Below are 14,425 nucleotides of genomic sequence, written 5' to 3'. Positions count from 1 at the left end.
AGAGTCTTTTGCTGCTCTGTCCAGATTCCCAGTGCCTCCACGGACCCCCTCACCCACACAGAGGGGTGTCACATCACACCCTAGCACATGTGCATTCTAGCAGTGAGGGCCTACCTACAGGCTTGGGCTGTAATTGGACTTTTCACTTTGGAAGGCAACTGGTCACCAGGGTGGCAGGACCTCTAGTGCTCCGACCAATGTCCCCTGCTCCTTCTGGGACAAGGCTGGCTCTGGATGGGCACCTGGAAATGCTGAGTTCTCATCCTGGATGGGCCATGGAGCCTGGTAACCTGAGCTCAGCTCACGCTCAGGGAATGGAGTGTTGCAGCATCAGATGCAGTGGTCCGCTCTGGGGGCACAAAAGATCATGGAAGTTGCCATTGCTTTCCTCTGTGCAGCCACTCCAGCCACCCGCCTCCCACTTTCCTGCGGGGCACACCCTGTGAAAAGCCCCTGTCTCTTCTGGCTTGTGTCTGTATATTCCAGGAGGTCAAATGGTATGCCCTGAGCTAGGGACTAGGGAAGAAGGGTGGGCAGGGGCCAGGGATTCAATCCAAGTCTGGGACAGGGTGCTAGGCAACATCCAGCCACTTGAGCCATCAGTACTGCCTCCCAGGCTGTGCACTGGCAGTAAGCTGGAGCCCAGAGCAGAAGCAGGCAAGGAGCCTAGGCATTCTAACAAGCATCTGAGTATCTTAGCACCTGCACCTCAGTGACTCACTTCTCCCCCATGAACTGCCCTGGTGCCCTGCAACCCCACCTCTCATGCCACATTTCAACAGATGCTTTCTCAATGGCTTCGGGCTCCCCATCACTGACTCCGGAGCAGGCTCTGTCCCAGAAGGAATCTGCTGTGGGGCAGCGAGGGGCTACTGAGCTGCCATCAAAGCCCACCACCCCTTCCCAAGAGAGGCCTACAGTATCTTCTAGTTCTCACCTTCACCCCACACAGTACTCCCTTCTACTCCCCATTCACGTGGCCTCCAACTCGCTCCTTCTTGACCTCTCCTTCCTCTGAAATGACCAAGTGGCTCCTTCGGAAACCATTCAAGGGGTCTGGTGGGGCAGGGGCAGCAGGGCTGGGAAACCACACAGGCCCACTCGTTTCTGGGCTGTCTCTCCACTCCCGACGCCTCTGCTCACCTTCTGCCCCTTCCCCTCCCTCAACTACCTTCCCCCTGGGTTCAGGTAAGGAGGAGCAGGGCAATAGGTGTATCAGCATTCTCTTTCCTGGTGGGGAGAGGAGGGGTGGGAACTGAGGAACACTGGAGCAGAATGATTGGCACTGGGCCCCGCCTTCTTTTGTCCTCCTCCCCCAGCAGGTACTCACCCTGGCCCCTGTAGGGAAGCACACCTGTTGCTGGCCAGCAGCCGGAGGCAGCAGTGGGGCAGGACTCACCTCTGCCACTCGCTCGGCCGGCCGTGTCTGTGCTCTGCGCTGGGGAGCCATGACCGAGGCCCGCTGGCCCGGGGCCCCTGCGGTGCTCCTGAGCTGCTTGTGCACCTGCCTCCTTTGCACAACAGTCCTGGGTAAGTGATGGCCCTGGGCAGCATGGTGGGGGCAACAGGACACTGGCTTCCAGAGGCCCTCTGGAAAGCTGGGGCCTGAGAGAGAGAGAGGAGGGAATGGGCAGAATCAGGACAAGTGTGTATGGGGGGAGAATGAGGGAGAACTCTAGAAAGAAGAGAGCAGGCAGAGGTGCCCTGATTTAAACGAGCCCCCAGAACGGGGGTCCCCAGAATGGGGGCTGCCAAAGACGGGGCTTATTGTATGAAAAGAGAGGAGAGACGGGTAGGTAGAGCTGCTGGATGGTGAGAGAGCAGAGGATGGAGACTAGGAGGGAAAGATAAGAAAGGTGACAGGAATGGAAGAAAACCTGTAGAAACATGGAGGTAGAAGGACAAGGCAGGTGCGACGCCACTGAATCCAAGCCAAATGAACGGGCCACCGGGGTGGATGGCAGAAACAAGCAGTGGGAAAGCAGGGGCCCACGCAGGCGCGAGGCAGGCTGGCTTGGAGAGCCGTGGGGACAAGTGGACAGTGGACAGCAGCTTCAGTGCCCTGCGGGGTGGACTTCCTGTCCCTGGCTTTGGGCTGCAGTGTCCTCTCAGACAAATGCCATGAGGCAGGCCTCGTGGCTCAGGTGTTAGCCTCGGCCAGCAGTATGCTCAGAGCCAGAGTCAGGCTGGGAGACACAGGCCAGGCCTCTTCCTGCTGCCTCCCAGCTTTCCTTCTGGCTCAGGGCAGGTTTTGCATATCCCTGGAGGGCGGCGTCTGCGTCCTCTGGGAGGGTCTGGAGGACCTGGGGAGCATAGAGCACCCAGGAGCCCAAAGCAAAGTAAGAATAGTGGCTTCCCCTCCTCACCTCCGTGCATAGGGTGGCCAGGTGGTGTCACAGCCCAGGGATGGTCAGCTGGAACACAGGCCCCTCCAGGTGCTAAGCACTAAACTCAGAGCAACCAACGGTGAATGCCCCCTGCAGCCAACCCTTCCTGCCACACCCTGAGGGAGCAAAGGCAGGCAGACCTGGGCTGGCCAGTCTGTCCCGAGAAGGTGGAGGAAGAAACCTCTGTGGCAGTTAGGACTCCTGGGCTGCCATGAGCAGGCAGCTGGGATTCAGGAGTCAGCCAGGATTGGCCCTGGTACACCTCATCCTATTCGTCCTTTTGCAGGCTGGACTCCCCTGTGTTCAAAGCCAGGCAGCGAATGACTCCGAATTCTGACTTCTTAGGTTTCATCCTTTTGTGCATTAAAGTCAAGCCCCAAAGTATTAGAGGTCTCGAGCCTCTGTGCCAGGGCCATGGCACTCAAGAGGAGCTAGGAAGGGGGCAGCTGTGGCACCAGAGGGTGTGGTCTTGAGAGGCAGAGGAGGACCGAGGCCCAGGGAGAACCTGACGGAGTGCGAGTGTGGGTGAGGGGAGATAGGCAGGGCACGGGAGCTGAGAAACCTGGGCCATCTTGGAGGGGAAAAATATCTCCAGGATGGACAGGCAGTCCCACCCACCCAGGGCGGCCTCAGAGGCCTGCAGGCTACTCTGTGCCCCACAACACGGCTCTCTCTGGTGCCATGCCCGTATTTGTTTCACACTTGGCTGGCAGGACTCTTGCCCAGGCCTGGGTCACTGGCATCATAGCCTCCTCGGCCCTAAGCCAGAGGGAACAATCCCTGGGGCCTGGCCCCCACAGCAATTGCAGTGGCAAAGACTTCCTACTGTAAAAGAATGAATGGGATAGAGCAGGGGTAGTGGTGCAGTAGGGGCAGACTGGACCAAGGAGCCAATAGAAGCTTGCTGGTCCTGGTGGTTCCCAGAAGTGTGACTCAGAGTGTAAAACCTGGCAAACCTACTTCCATGCCCATGGTGGAGAAACCGGGTCGGAATAAGTCTTTGTGTCCTATAGCATTCATGGCTCACTAACCCAGGTCTCCCCCCCTCCCCATCCCACCCCCGACTCTGGCAGTGACCAGGAAGTTACGATAAGTGCAGAATGGGAGTAGGGAGTGGAGGAGGAGTCCCCCAGCCCCAGGGGACCCTAGTCTGCTGGACTAGGAGGGGCCTCCTCCACTTCACCCCACTCCCAGCAAGCCCCATCCCCAGGCCCACTTTGCTCATCAGGAACATGCAGAAGCAGAGGCTCCCAGGACAAGGGCACCTGCCAACATAATCGGCTGCCTTCATGAAGGCAGTGGCTCCATGGGCAGTTGGGTGCAGAGCCAGAGCATCAGATCTAAAGGCCTGGGTCCGGGTTGCCACCTGCCAGCCCAGGGGACAAGGGTGAAGGCCCATCAACTGTGAAGTCATGGGGTCTTACCTGGCAAAGTGGGCCAAATGGAAATGGGGTTTCTGCACAGGCTTGTCATGGGGGAGATCACTTGACACATGACCCTTGCTTGAGGGGGGACTGCCAGGGAGGCTGGGGAGAGGTGTGTTGCATGGTGAAGGGACCAGACTGAGATGGGATCTTCTGTTGGCATAAGGGTAGGTGTATTCAGTCAAGGATTGGCATGCTTTAAGAAGCCGCTCACATCCTTCCCACAGGTGAATGCATGCCCCACTTGGTTTACACAGAGCATGGCTGATGACAGGAACTGCCCTCCTCCACCATGTAGCCAGTGTCCATCGTGGGGCAGCAAGGGACGCTGCAGCTGACAGCTCTGTATCACGGTGGTTCCTGGCCAGGCAGTCTGGGCTTTGCTCCAAGGCACTGTGCGTGATCTGTTAGTGTTTGGCGTGCAAATGATTTGTGTTTTGGTCGCCAGTCAAGACGCCGATGGCCTTTTGTGCATTGATGCTGTGGCTTTCTGGCCGCAGTCTCTGGTTTCATGGCTCCTTGGAGTGACTCACACAGATGTTTCATGCAGCTCCTGAAACCATTTCTCTCAGGGCCAGGACCGGGACTCTACAGCCATCTCTTTTGCTACTTGTTCCCTAGTGTGGTCACTGATGACTCAGTCTCTGTCCCTGCCGCCAAGCAAAATAATGGGGATGAGGTCTTAGGGGGAGGGTAAGAGAACATTTTATCAGAGAGCGAAGTAAACTTATGGGGCACAAAGACTATCGGTTTGCTGGATGAGAGGGTACGGAGTCTTGTTAGGGGGCTACAAGGAAGAGGGTGTTGGTATGGCAGACTTCACAAAGAAGTTGCTGGGCTCTGGTGTCAGGCACCATTTCTCGTCATCAGATGGATGACAGTGGATTCCTCTTCTGATCGGTCAGTGATCTGAGAGGAGGCACTTATTTGCTGAGTTTCCAGGGCAGCACACAGCCTTCTACCAGCAAACTTGCAAATCAGTGTGGCTTCTGCTGCGGCAGCCTTTCACTCATTCACTTGCTAGTTAAACCCCATACTACATCTGGTATTCTTTAGGTTCACACTACGTGTACGTGTAGGAGAACCAGAGGTGGCCTGGTCTTCCAGAGCCACGATGTGCCCATCAGCTAACAAATTACTATTATAACTGCAGAGGTGTTCCTACTCCCCAAGGCAGTGAGTGCAGGATGTTATGAACTGGGGTGTGAGGCGGGGGCTTCCTTTAGGTTTGTGAACTCAGAAGGGAAGTGCTGCCCACATGCCCCAAGGCCCGCAGGCTGAAGAGGAGCCAGGGACAGGACATTCCAGTTAGGAAAAGGCGAAGTAAGAGCAGGTATGGGACGGAAGAGCGTGGCCTTAAGAAGATGCCTGATAGGCAGAGGTGCTTGGTCAGGCAAGGCCTTGCGCACTGTACGTGGGCTACGGATGTGAAATAACTGAAGTAGGCCCACAGCGAGGAGGGTTTAACTGCAGGAGTGATGTGATCATACCAGGTCTTGGGCAGGATTGTCCTGGAGGCTGTAAGGAAAATGGATCGGTAGGGGAGCAGGCTGTGTGTGGGCAGGTGAGTGAAGAGCCAGTGGCAGGCATGCAGGCGGCAGGTGCTTGTGGCTGGGTCTGGGGGCAGTGGCAGTGATGTGGGAAGGTAGAAAACTGCAAGCTGTGGGTCAGCTCTGAGGAGGAACTCGGACCCAGGCACAGCTGCCTCGTTGCCTTGGCCTGTGTCTCAGGACTGTAGATGAAGGCTAAGGGAACGGGGCGGGCAGAGTGACATCTGTCGGGTTAGGATTCTGAGCCGAGTGCTGCTCTTCCATGAGGGTATTGGAAATGTTATGTGTCATTATCCTAATTTACAGCCTCAGAGAGGAAATGAATTGGGGTCACACAGCACATGGTGTTCAGTCTGCAGCCCATGCTCTTACCCACGCCAGGGCCCCACCATAGCCTCTTGCTTCTTTCCCATGTCAGGTTCACAAAGAACCTAGTTAGGGCGTGTCAACAGCACTATGTCTGTCTGGCAGGAGTGGCAGCAAAAACAAACCAAGTCACTGTAATGCCCACAAAATCACTTTCCTACTTCCTTTTCTTCTTCCTCAAGCCACGGATGTCAGCTCAGTAATTGGGCTGATCTCAAAAAAGCCTAGATCTGTGACACCAGGGGGAATCATTTCGAGTCTGCCCATAATGGCTGGCTCTGAGACACAAGTTTATGTGTTCTTTATGTCTCAAATTGCACCAAGCAAAGCCTCTCAGTCAGGCATTTCTTCACCCTGGGCCTTGCCACGGGTCACCTGACCCCATTTCCTCTAGTGTCTAATGCGACAGGACCTGGATTATCCAGGTGATGGCCCCAGAAGCTTCCAGAACCAAGCCAAGAGATGCCAAACCCAGCCTTGGCCACAGTGCACCAGCCAAGCTCCAATGTTTGTGTTCCCTGACAACTTCCCCTCCTCAGAGGACATCTGATCCCCAACCTCCACCAATTCAGTTTTGGAGCCCGTCTCTCCTTGCTCCCACTTGAAGTAGGCAGACCCTCCAGATGCTGCCTTGTGGGAGCTCAGCTGCTGGTCAGGCTGTAGATGGCATGCTGGTCTCTCACCTCCTGGTCTGGGGACCCACTCAGTTAAAGGGGAAACCAGTGCCAGCTCAACCCCCAACCCCAGTTGAAGGCACCAGAGATCAAGAAATGAAAGACATGTGAGTTCATTCGCACAACAGATGATTATGCAGTGATGTGCCAAGTGCATGCCAGGTGCTGCAGCTGTCACATGATCAGTTGTTCCTAGGGCATGTGGACTGAGTGTCTCTCCTCATTCTGAATTCTGAGAATGAGAAGAAAAATGCCCAGGGGGACACCCCACTTAAGATGGCACCCAGTGTACGGGCAGGACCTACTGGCTCTCTACATACAGTGGCAAGACTGCAAGTCAGTACCCGCCCCTGCTCCTCCACCCTGCAACTTCTCCCGGTATCAACACAGCTGCTGGCCAAGTGAAAGTTATTTTTCTCCTTTAGACTATTCTCACAGACCTGGGCTCCACACTGCCCTTGGCCAACCTGGCAAAGAGAAATAACAGCATAAAAATGAACCCTGGAGGTGACAGGCTTCCTTACCTCCAGTTCCAGGAAAAACTCAAGACAAACAGAGCAGATGTTAAGAGTAAGTCCCCCCTCCCCTTGGGCCCAGCGTCATGGCCTAGTGGCTAAAGTTTTCGTCTTGAATGCGCTGAGATCCTATTTGGGTGCTGCTTCTAATCCCAGCAGCTCCACTTCCCATCCAACTCCTTGCTTGTAGCCTGGGAAAGCAATCGAGGACGGACCAAAGCCTTGGGACCCTGCACCCACATGGGAGACCTGGAAAAAGCTCCTGGCTCCTGGCTTCAGATTAGCGCAGCACTTGTGGTCACTTGGGGAGTGAATCATTGGGCGGAAGATCTTCCTCTCTGTATATTTGACTTTGCAATAAATAAAAAAAATTTTTTAAAAGAAAAAAAGAGTAAGTCCCCAGCCCTAAGGCACACAGGCGCAGGCTCTGTTCTCCCTGTGGAACATGACCTCACACTGCTGCAATATCATCATCATTACCATCTGCTGTCACCAACTCTTTCTCCCAAGTCAGCAGCACCCTGCCCACCTGGGATCTCACACCCCCTGAAAGATGAAAGGCAAGTCCTGGACACTGGCCACCTGAGAAGGGTCCAGCAGAGACAAGCGAGCACGTTGCTGGGCACTCTCTGGCTGGCACAGTAGTGGACGGTTGATGAATGGGGAAGATGGGATTCACTTCTGGGTCTGCATGAGGCCTGCTCTTTGGAGAGAACTTCTACAACATGACCATTTATGTTAGACAAAACCACATTTGTATCTTTGGAAAGGGGTTTAATCACCACATCAGATCAAGAGCCATCATAAGCCATTCTGATAGCTTTATGGACAGCAGGCCACTAGGAAAACTGACAGAAATATCCCTGTGGCATATCATTTGTCCCTGACAATGTGCCAGGCCTGCCCCCAGGCTCAGACCCTTCTGTATGTGGCAGGCCAAGAACTGGGGCAGCCAGGGACCATTTCTCCCATCCTACTTCAGCTCCTTATCCACCTGGTGACACTTTTGGAGCTGGGGAGAGCTCCCCTTTCCCAAAGAACCTTAGCTCTTGCCTGTTGAGCCTCCTGTCCTACTACTTACGAGGTACGAGATAGGTCACTCAACTTTCTCAATTCCCAGTTTCCTCCTTATTGAACCAGGGCCAATACAAACAGGATAAGCTATAAAACATCATACAAACACAAAGAATTAACATATTTATTAATTTATCGATTGTAGAGCAAAGTGTGTCTACTGAGAGAAGTACACAGGATGTATGTGCCAGTTAGAGAAGCCACGTGAGAACTCAAAGTGAAGACGTTGTCTCTTGCAGAAACCACGTAGAGTGTAGCAATGTTTTGGCAATGGCGCCTGCTGACAGGAGTCACCTTGCAGTGCAGATAGACCCTAGAAGGGCTCTTGGAAACTGTGCTTGGCCACAGTCAGAGGACAATCACTGTCATCGATCCTTGTCACAGAGGAAGGAGGGGGAATGAGAATGACAGTACCAATTCAGTCAACAGTCTCCATGACTCCTATAGCACAACATGATCCATGCCCTCAAGACCCAAACAGCTGCCTCTTAGGATCATTTTCCAAGGGGATCGTTGCTGAGGAGTTGATGGGGAAACTTTTCTTCTTGGTTGCTAGTGGTGCAGTGGAGGTTTGGAGTAGAGTGGGAGGCCTGGAATCACAATGGACTGTTAGCAAAGCAGTGAGGAAACCCAAGGGACCCTGGAGGGCATGCTGGGAGAAGCAAGCTCCAGGAATAAGAGTTGGTGCCAAACTATGACCGGGAGGATAAGGAAGAGGAAGGGGCTGAAGAGGATTCTGGGTTGTGGCCCTAGCATCAGGGTGGGTGGGCATTGTTACAATTAGTGGAATACAGGAAGGTGGAAGAAATGGTTCCAGGAAAGTTCACTTTGGACAGGTGACACTGGTCAAGCTGGGCAGAGGGTGCTGGATAGGTGAGAAGCCAGGAACAATTACAGATCTATAAAGTATGGCCTAAGATATGGTTCTATAGATGCATAGAAAGTGTGTGTGGCAGAGGGGGAAAGGGCTGGAGATGGCACCCAGAGAAGCAGTTCTAGTTGGGGGCTCGAGGGGAACAAGAGAAGCCATGCAGGGGATAGAGGACCTGGGAACTAGGGGAGGCATGAGATCAAGAACCGCTCTGGGATGCTAGCCAAGGAGCAATGGTGAAGGCTGATACATGATGAATATGTATTAAACAAATAAAGTGGCAGGTGGGAAATTTTACAGAGAACAAGATCTGGGAAGAAACTCATTAAAGGCCTAGGAAGGAGATTCTGAGATTGAGCCTCTTCCAACATGCTCCAGGATGGAACAAAAGACAGGGACAAGGAGGCCACGAATAGGTGGAAGGATTTTATTCTAAAATAGAGATACACCCTGCGTGCTGGCAGCCAAGGAGTGGCTGTGCACAAAGAGGCCCTGGGACAGATATGAAATAGAGACAAGGGCTGCAGGGTGTTGGGGTAGAGGGAGCTGGGGAGGTGCCCAGTCACTCAAGGCAGACTTGCGGAGGACAGAGTTCTCTCCTGAAGACCATGAAACATAAACGTTCATTGGTGCTGGTCTTGACAGTGACACCGAGGCTGGAGAACTCCAGGGGAGAGGGCAGCTTGCTTCTCTCCCACCTCAGTTCCTCACGCCCCGGGGCCAGCTCTTGGCTCTGCAAACACTGGGTGTCTGATGGAGCGCATGGGACCGACTTGAACTCTGGTAAAGGTCAAGGCTGGTTTGTTTTGGCAATGCCAGAACAGCAAGCACCAGGTTGGGCTGTTATGAGGAACAAAGCATGGTTGGGACTCCATGTTTCTGTGCCTTGCAGCTTCAGGAAGGGATTAGCTTACCTCTATATGCACACATTTATAAGAGCAGCTGTTATCTGTAAGGACAGTGCTTCTTAAAATGTGGCCCATAGACCACCTGTGTCACAGTCCCCCAGAGCCCCCTAATACTGCAAGCAGGGACGCAGACTCTAGCCAAGGGCCCAGGAATACAATGGTGAAAGGTACCCCCACCCTTGGGACTCAGAGGTGCGTTATTTGAGGACCATTTCCCATGATAAAGGACTTTTCTGGGATCTTTTCCCCCAGAAGGATACCTTCTGCTGCCATTGAAACAGCAAGTCTTTTCCTAAACAGCTGAACAATCTTGAGGGGAGAGGCCTAAAATTTATTGTTTCAAGGTGGCGGCATTGGTGGATAAAGACAAACACAGTCTCCTTGTCACTGCTGTAATTAAGGCTAATCTCTTCCTTCTGGCCACAAGCCCAGCAAACCTGGAGGCTTTGTGACTGCCCACCAAGACAAGGAAACTACAGCATCACCAACAAGAGGCTCCCCTGCTTTCCTCTGCACAGCAGCAGCAGGAAGCTCTAATCAATCAACCACGATTAGCAAGGTTCTTTCAACCAGTATTTCAAAGGAAGGCTGCTGGGGTGCGTCCCTCTTTGGCAAGAGCTCAAGTATTGTAGAGCAAGGTCTTTTTCTAAGGGAGTGGAAATTAGAAAACAGGTGGCTGTCCTGTACGCTGCCAGTGGAAGTGCGAGTTGGCAAAGAAATGCGGCAGGACGTGGGAACACTATGGACATTTTTCTAACTGCATTTACCAGTAATTCCACTAACAGACATCTGTGTAAGGAAATGTGCTCAAATAAATGAAAGTAAAACAGCGCCATTAGGCACAAAGGCAGGCATAAGAACTTTCGTGATAGCCATCTCGTAGAGACAGCATGGATGTTGACCAGTGAAGGGACGGCGGGCTCTTCCTAGGAGGTGACATTATTTACTGTTGAAATGTCAGGTGGTTCCCAGAGTCTACTGGGGCATGGACGGACACACTCATGTTGAGTGTCACACACACACCTAACAGCAGTGTATGGGGGTCACATAAAGCCAGGCCTGTTCAAGCAGAGAAGCAGCAGAGCACTCATGACCAGGGCGTGGGGTGCAACTGGACACAGCACAGGATGTGCCCAGGGGTGAAGTGGGGGTGCTCTCTCCCTGTGCTGCTGCTCCTGTGGGTAGGCAGGCCTCCAGCTGGGAGGTGGTTAGGAAAGGGAGGCCTCCAGGGCTCGGGGAAAGAGGGGATTCTCATGCAACATACAAGATGCTGGTGTTGACCTAAACTGCCCAGTCCTCCTCAGCCAGCACTTCCTGGACTCGGAAAGGGACAGGGAAAGAACTGCCCCGTAAGACACAGCGGCTTTCTCCATGAGCGCACTTGTACAAGCACGGTAATGGGAAGAAACGCTTGCACTACGTCGGGTTAAGTTAGCAAAACAGCATACCCTAGGCAAATGCTCTTAACGTTTTTTTCTTTTAATTTTTTCGTTCTTGTCTCTCTCTTTTCTTTATTATTATTTTTGAAAGGTAGCATTACAGAGAAAGGAAAAGACAGAGAGCCATCTTCCACCTGCTGGTTCACCCCTCAAATGGCCACAACAGCCAGGGCTGGGTCAGGCTGAAGCCAGGAGCCAGGTGCTTCTTTGGGTCTCCCATATGGGTGCAGGGAGCCACAGATGTGGGTAATCTGCTGCTTTCCCAGGCACACTAGCAGGGAGACAGATGGGAAATGGAGCAGCTGGGACTCAAACTGGCATCCATATGGGCGCCAGCACTGTGGGTGGCAGCTTGACTCACTATGCCATAATACCTGCCCCACACAGTTTTTAAAGCATGGGGGAAAGTCCTGAAAGGAAGTTCAATAATGTGTCTATCTGAGTAATGAGATTATAGATTTTTGGCTTTTCAGCTATAAATAATTATTTCCCAAAATGTGAATAATGAGATGTCTTTTTAAATTTCAATGATGTTGTATTTCTTTATCCACCAGGATGAAGTACTTCTGTTAAATTTATTCTTAAGTACTTTCTATTTCTGTCACTATCATAAATATAATTTTAAAATATTTTTTCGGGCCCAGCGCAACAGCATAGTGGTTAAAGTCCTCGCCTTGCACTTGCCGGGATCCCATATGGTAGCCGGTTCTAATCCTGGCCGGCCTGCTTCCCATCCAGCTCCCTGTGGCCTGGGAAAGCAATCAAGGATGGTCCAAGGCCTTGGGACCCTGTACCCGCATGGGAGATCCGGAAGAGCTCCTAGCTCCTGACTTTGGATTGGCTCAGCTCCAGCCATTGTGGTCACTTGGGGAATGAACCACCAGACAGAAGATCTTCTTCTCTGTTTCTCCTGCTCTCTGTATATCCACCTTTCGAATAGAAAAATAAAATCTTTAAAAAAATTTTTTTCACTGATACATAGGATGTAGTAATTTTTAAACTTATGATCATAAAGTGGAACTTTGCTGATAACGGATACACGAGGGAGGATTTCTGTGGAAATAACTGTATTACTTACAAATAATCACTGATTTTTCTCTCATGTTTTCCATATTAAACAAAATTTCTCTTCCCTCATGGCTTTTACTTATTTTTCTTGTTTCATTGCACTGGTGAAGGACTCCAACCTAACACTGAATAGAAGCAGTGGTTGCCAACATCATAGTTTTATTCCCAATTTTAAAGGAACTATTTGCTCTAGGGATTATGCTTGCTATAGGTTTTTAGTCGATACTGCTTATAAATGTAAGGGAGCGAATTACTTTTCCCTTGCTAGGAGTGAGAGTTGACTTTTATCAAAAACTCCTGTAGATGAGATGATCATGTTTTCCCTGCTATTTTTAGGATGATTTATATTAATAAAGTTTTACATTTCTGCCTTAATCTTAATCCAAAACTGGATTTGAATTGCTGACACTTTTTTTTGGTAGTGTATCCATTTATATTACTTATGAAATGTATTAATGTATCTTTTTCCTTTCTTTAGACTGTCTTTGGGCTTGGCATTGAAATTATAGATAGCAACCCTATAAGCTGTAGAGCAATCCTTTTTCTTTAAGATTTATTTATTTTTATTTGATAGGCAGATCTACAGAGAAAAAGAGAGACATACAAAGATCTTCCACTCACTGATTCACTCCCCAAGTGGCCAAAACAGTCAGAGCGGAGCCAGTCTAAAGCCAGGAGCCAGGGGCTTCTTCTAGGTCTTCCATAATGGTGCAGGGTCCCAAGGCTTTGGGCCATCCTCAACTGCTTTCCCAGGTCACAAGCAGGGAGCTGGATGGGAAGTGGAGCAGCTGGGACATGAACTGGCACTCATATGGGATCCTAGCACGTGCAAGGCAAGGATTTAATTACTAAGCCATTGCATCAGGCCCAATTGTTCTTCTAAACTCTAGAAGAGTTTGTATAAAATTAAAATTACTTATTTGAATATCTGATAAAATTTCCTAGAAAATCATCTTTGTCTACCTTTTACGGTGAGAGGATAGTTTTTTATTTAAACTGCTGACTTAATTTAAAAGTTCAAATTCAGGCTTTTTATTTTTGTTTCCCCTCACTTAATCTGAATAGCTTATATTTTAAGGAATTGCCCAACTCATTTAAATTTTTACATTTTGACAAAAAAGTATTAGAGTGTTATCTCTTAAATTTTTCTTTATGTTCTTTTTCATTTCTACTAAGCTTTTCTTTTTCTTCCTTTCTTCTTCCTTCCTTCTTCACTTCCTCCTTCTCTATTTCTCTTTCTTAATACTTCCAGGCATTTGCCTATTTTACCTTCCAACAATCAACTTTTGGCTTTGTGCATTCTATTTATAATTGTTTCTATTTGCATGTTTTGTCCCATTGCTATTCTATCCTATATTGGTTTTTTAAAAAATATTTACTTAAAAGAGTTACAGAGAGATCTTCTGTCCGTTGGTTCTTACTAGTCTTCCATGTGGGCGCAGGGTCCCAAAGCCTTGGGCTGTCCTTGACTGCTTTCCCGGGCCACAAACAGGGAGCTGGAAGGGAAATGGGATACAAAATGGGATACAGTAGCCACTAGGTTACTGTGCTGGGCCCCCTAGCCACTTTCATTCTCTTTCTTGTTTGTTTCTTTTTAAATGAACTTTTACTACCAAGAATTTCAGCTTTATGCAAAGGCAACTCAGTTCACAGTATCTTGATCTCGATGCTTTCTTTGTCTTTCAAAACTTAAACCCATAACACAGTCTCAGAAATCAGCAGATTCCCTGACTTACTAGTTTTTAGCTTTTTCACTCAGTGCTTTCCTCTCTTTCACTACATCTCTGCTCTGCATGGTAAATATTTATAACACATTAATTATCTGGCATTTGCAAATGATTTTTCTCTCCTTCTGTATCATTGACGTTACTTAAAAAAATTGGTCTGTGCTATCAAGAAAGCTTTCCCACCAATACTGAGTTTAGCAGAAATGACGAAGGCATCTCAAAAGATGTTAACTGCAGAGCAACTACAAGTTCAGAAAGTTGGTATGTACGTAGCTTTGTCTAGTGATTCAAAATAACGAGTGAGCAATGCTTTTGGTGATGGTCTTAGGAAAACGAATAAAGTTAATAAGAATCACCCAGAAGATACTTTTTAAACTAAACCAGATCTTACAGCTTTATTGAGGGGAGAGCAGATGAGGGGT

At 50.2% G+C, this 14,425-nt stretch overlaps 1 protein-coding gene across 1 annotated transcript in view; it reads left to right on the top strand.

Annotated features, from left to right (window-relative positions):
* The first annotated feature begins 1,437 nt into the window (after window positions 1–1,437).
* Window positions 1,438–14,425, top strand: part of LOC121167269 (mucin-4-like) — a 47,509-nt gene continuing 34,521 nt past the window's right edge. The window contains exon 1 of the mRNA XM_040996696.1: window positions 1,438–1,530. Within this exon, the coding sequence (XP_040852630.1) occupies window positions 1,449–1,530 (82 nt within the window). The 5' untranslated portion in view covers window positions 1,438–1,448. The remainder of the gene's footprint in view (window positions 1,531–14,425) is intronic.

This window comes from Ochotona curzoniae, unplaced genomic scaffold (assembly GCF_017591425.1).
Source record: "Ochotona curzoniae isolate NIBS_2020 unplaced genomic scaffold, NIBS_Ocur_1.0 patch356, whole genome shotgun sequence".
NCBI lineage: Eukaryota > Metazoa > Chordata > Mammalia > Lagomorpha > Ochotonidae > Ochotona > Ochotona curzoniae.
Note: the sequence above shows the minus strand (reverse complement) of the source record. Positions and strands in the feature narration are given on the sequence as shown.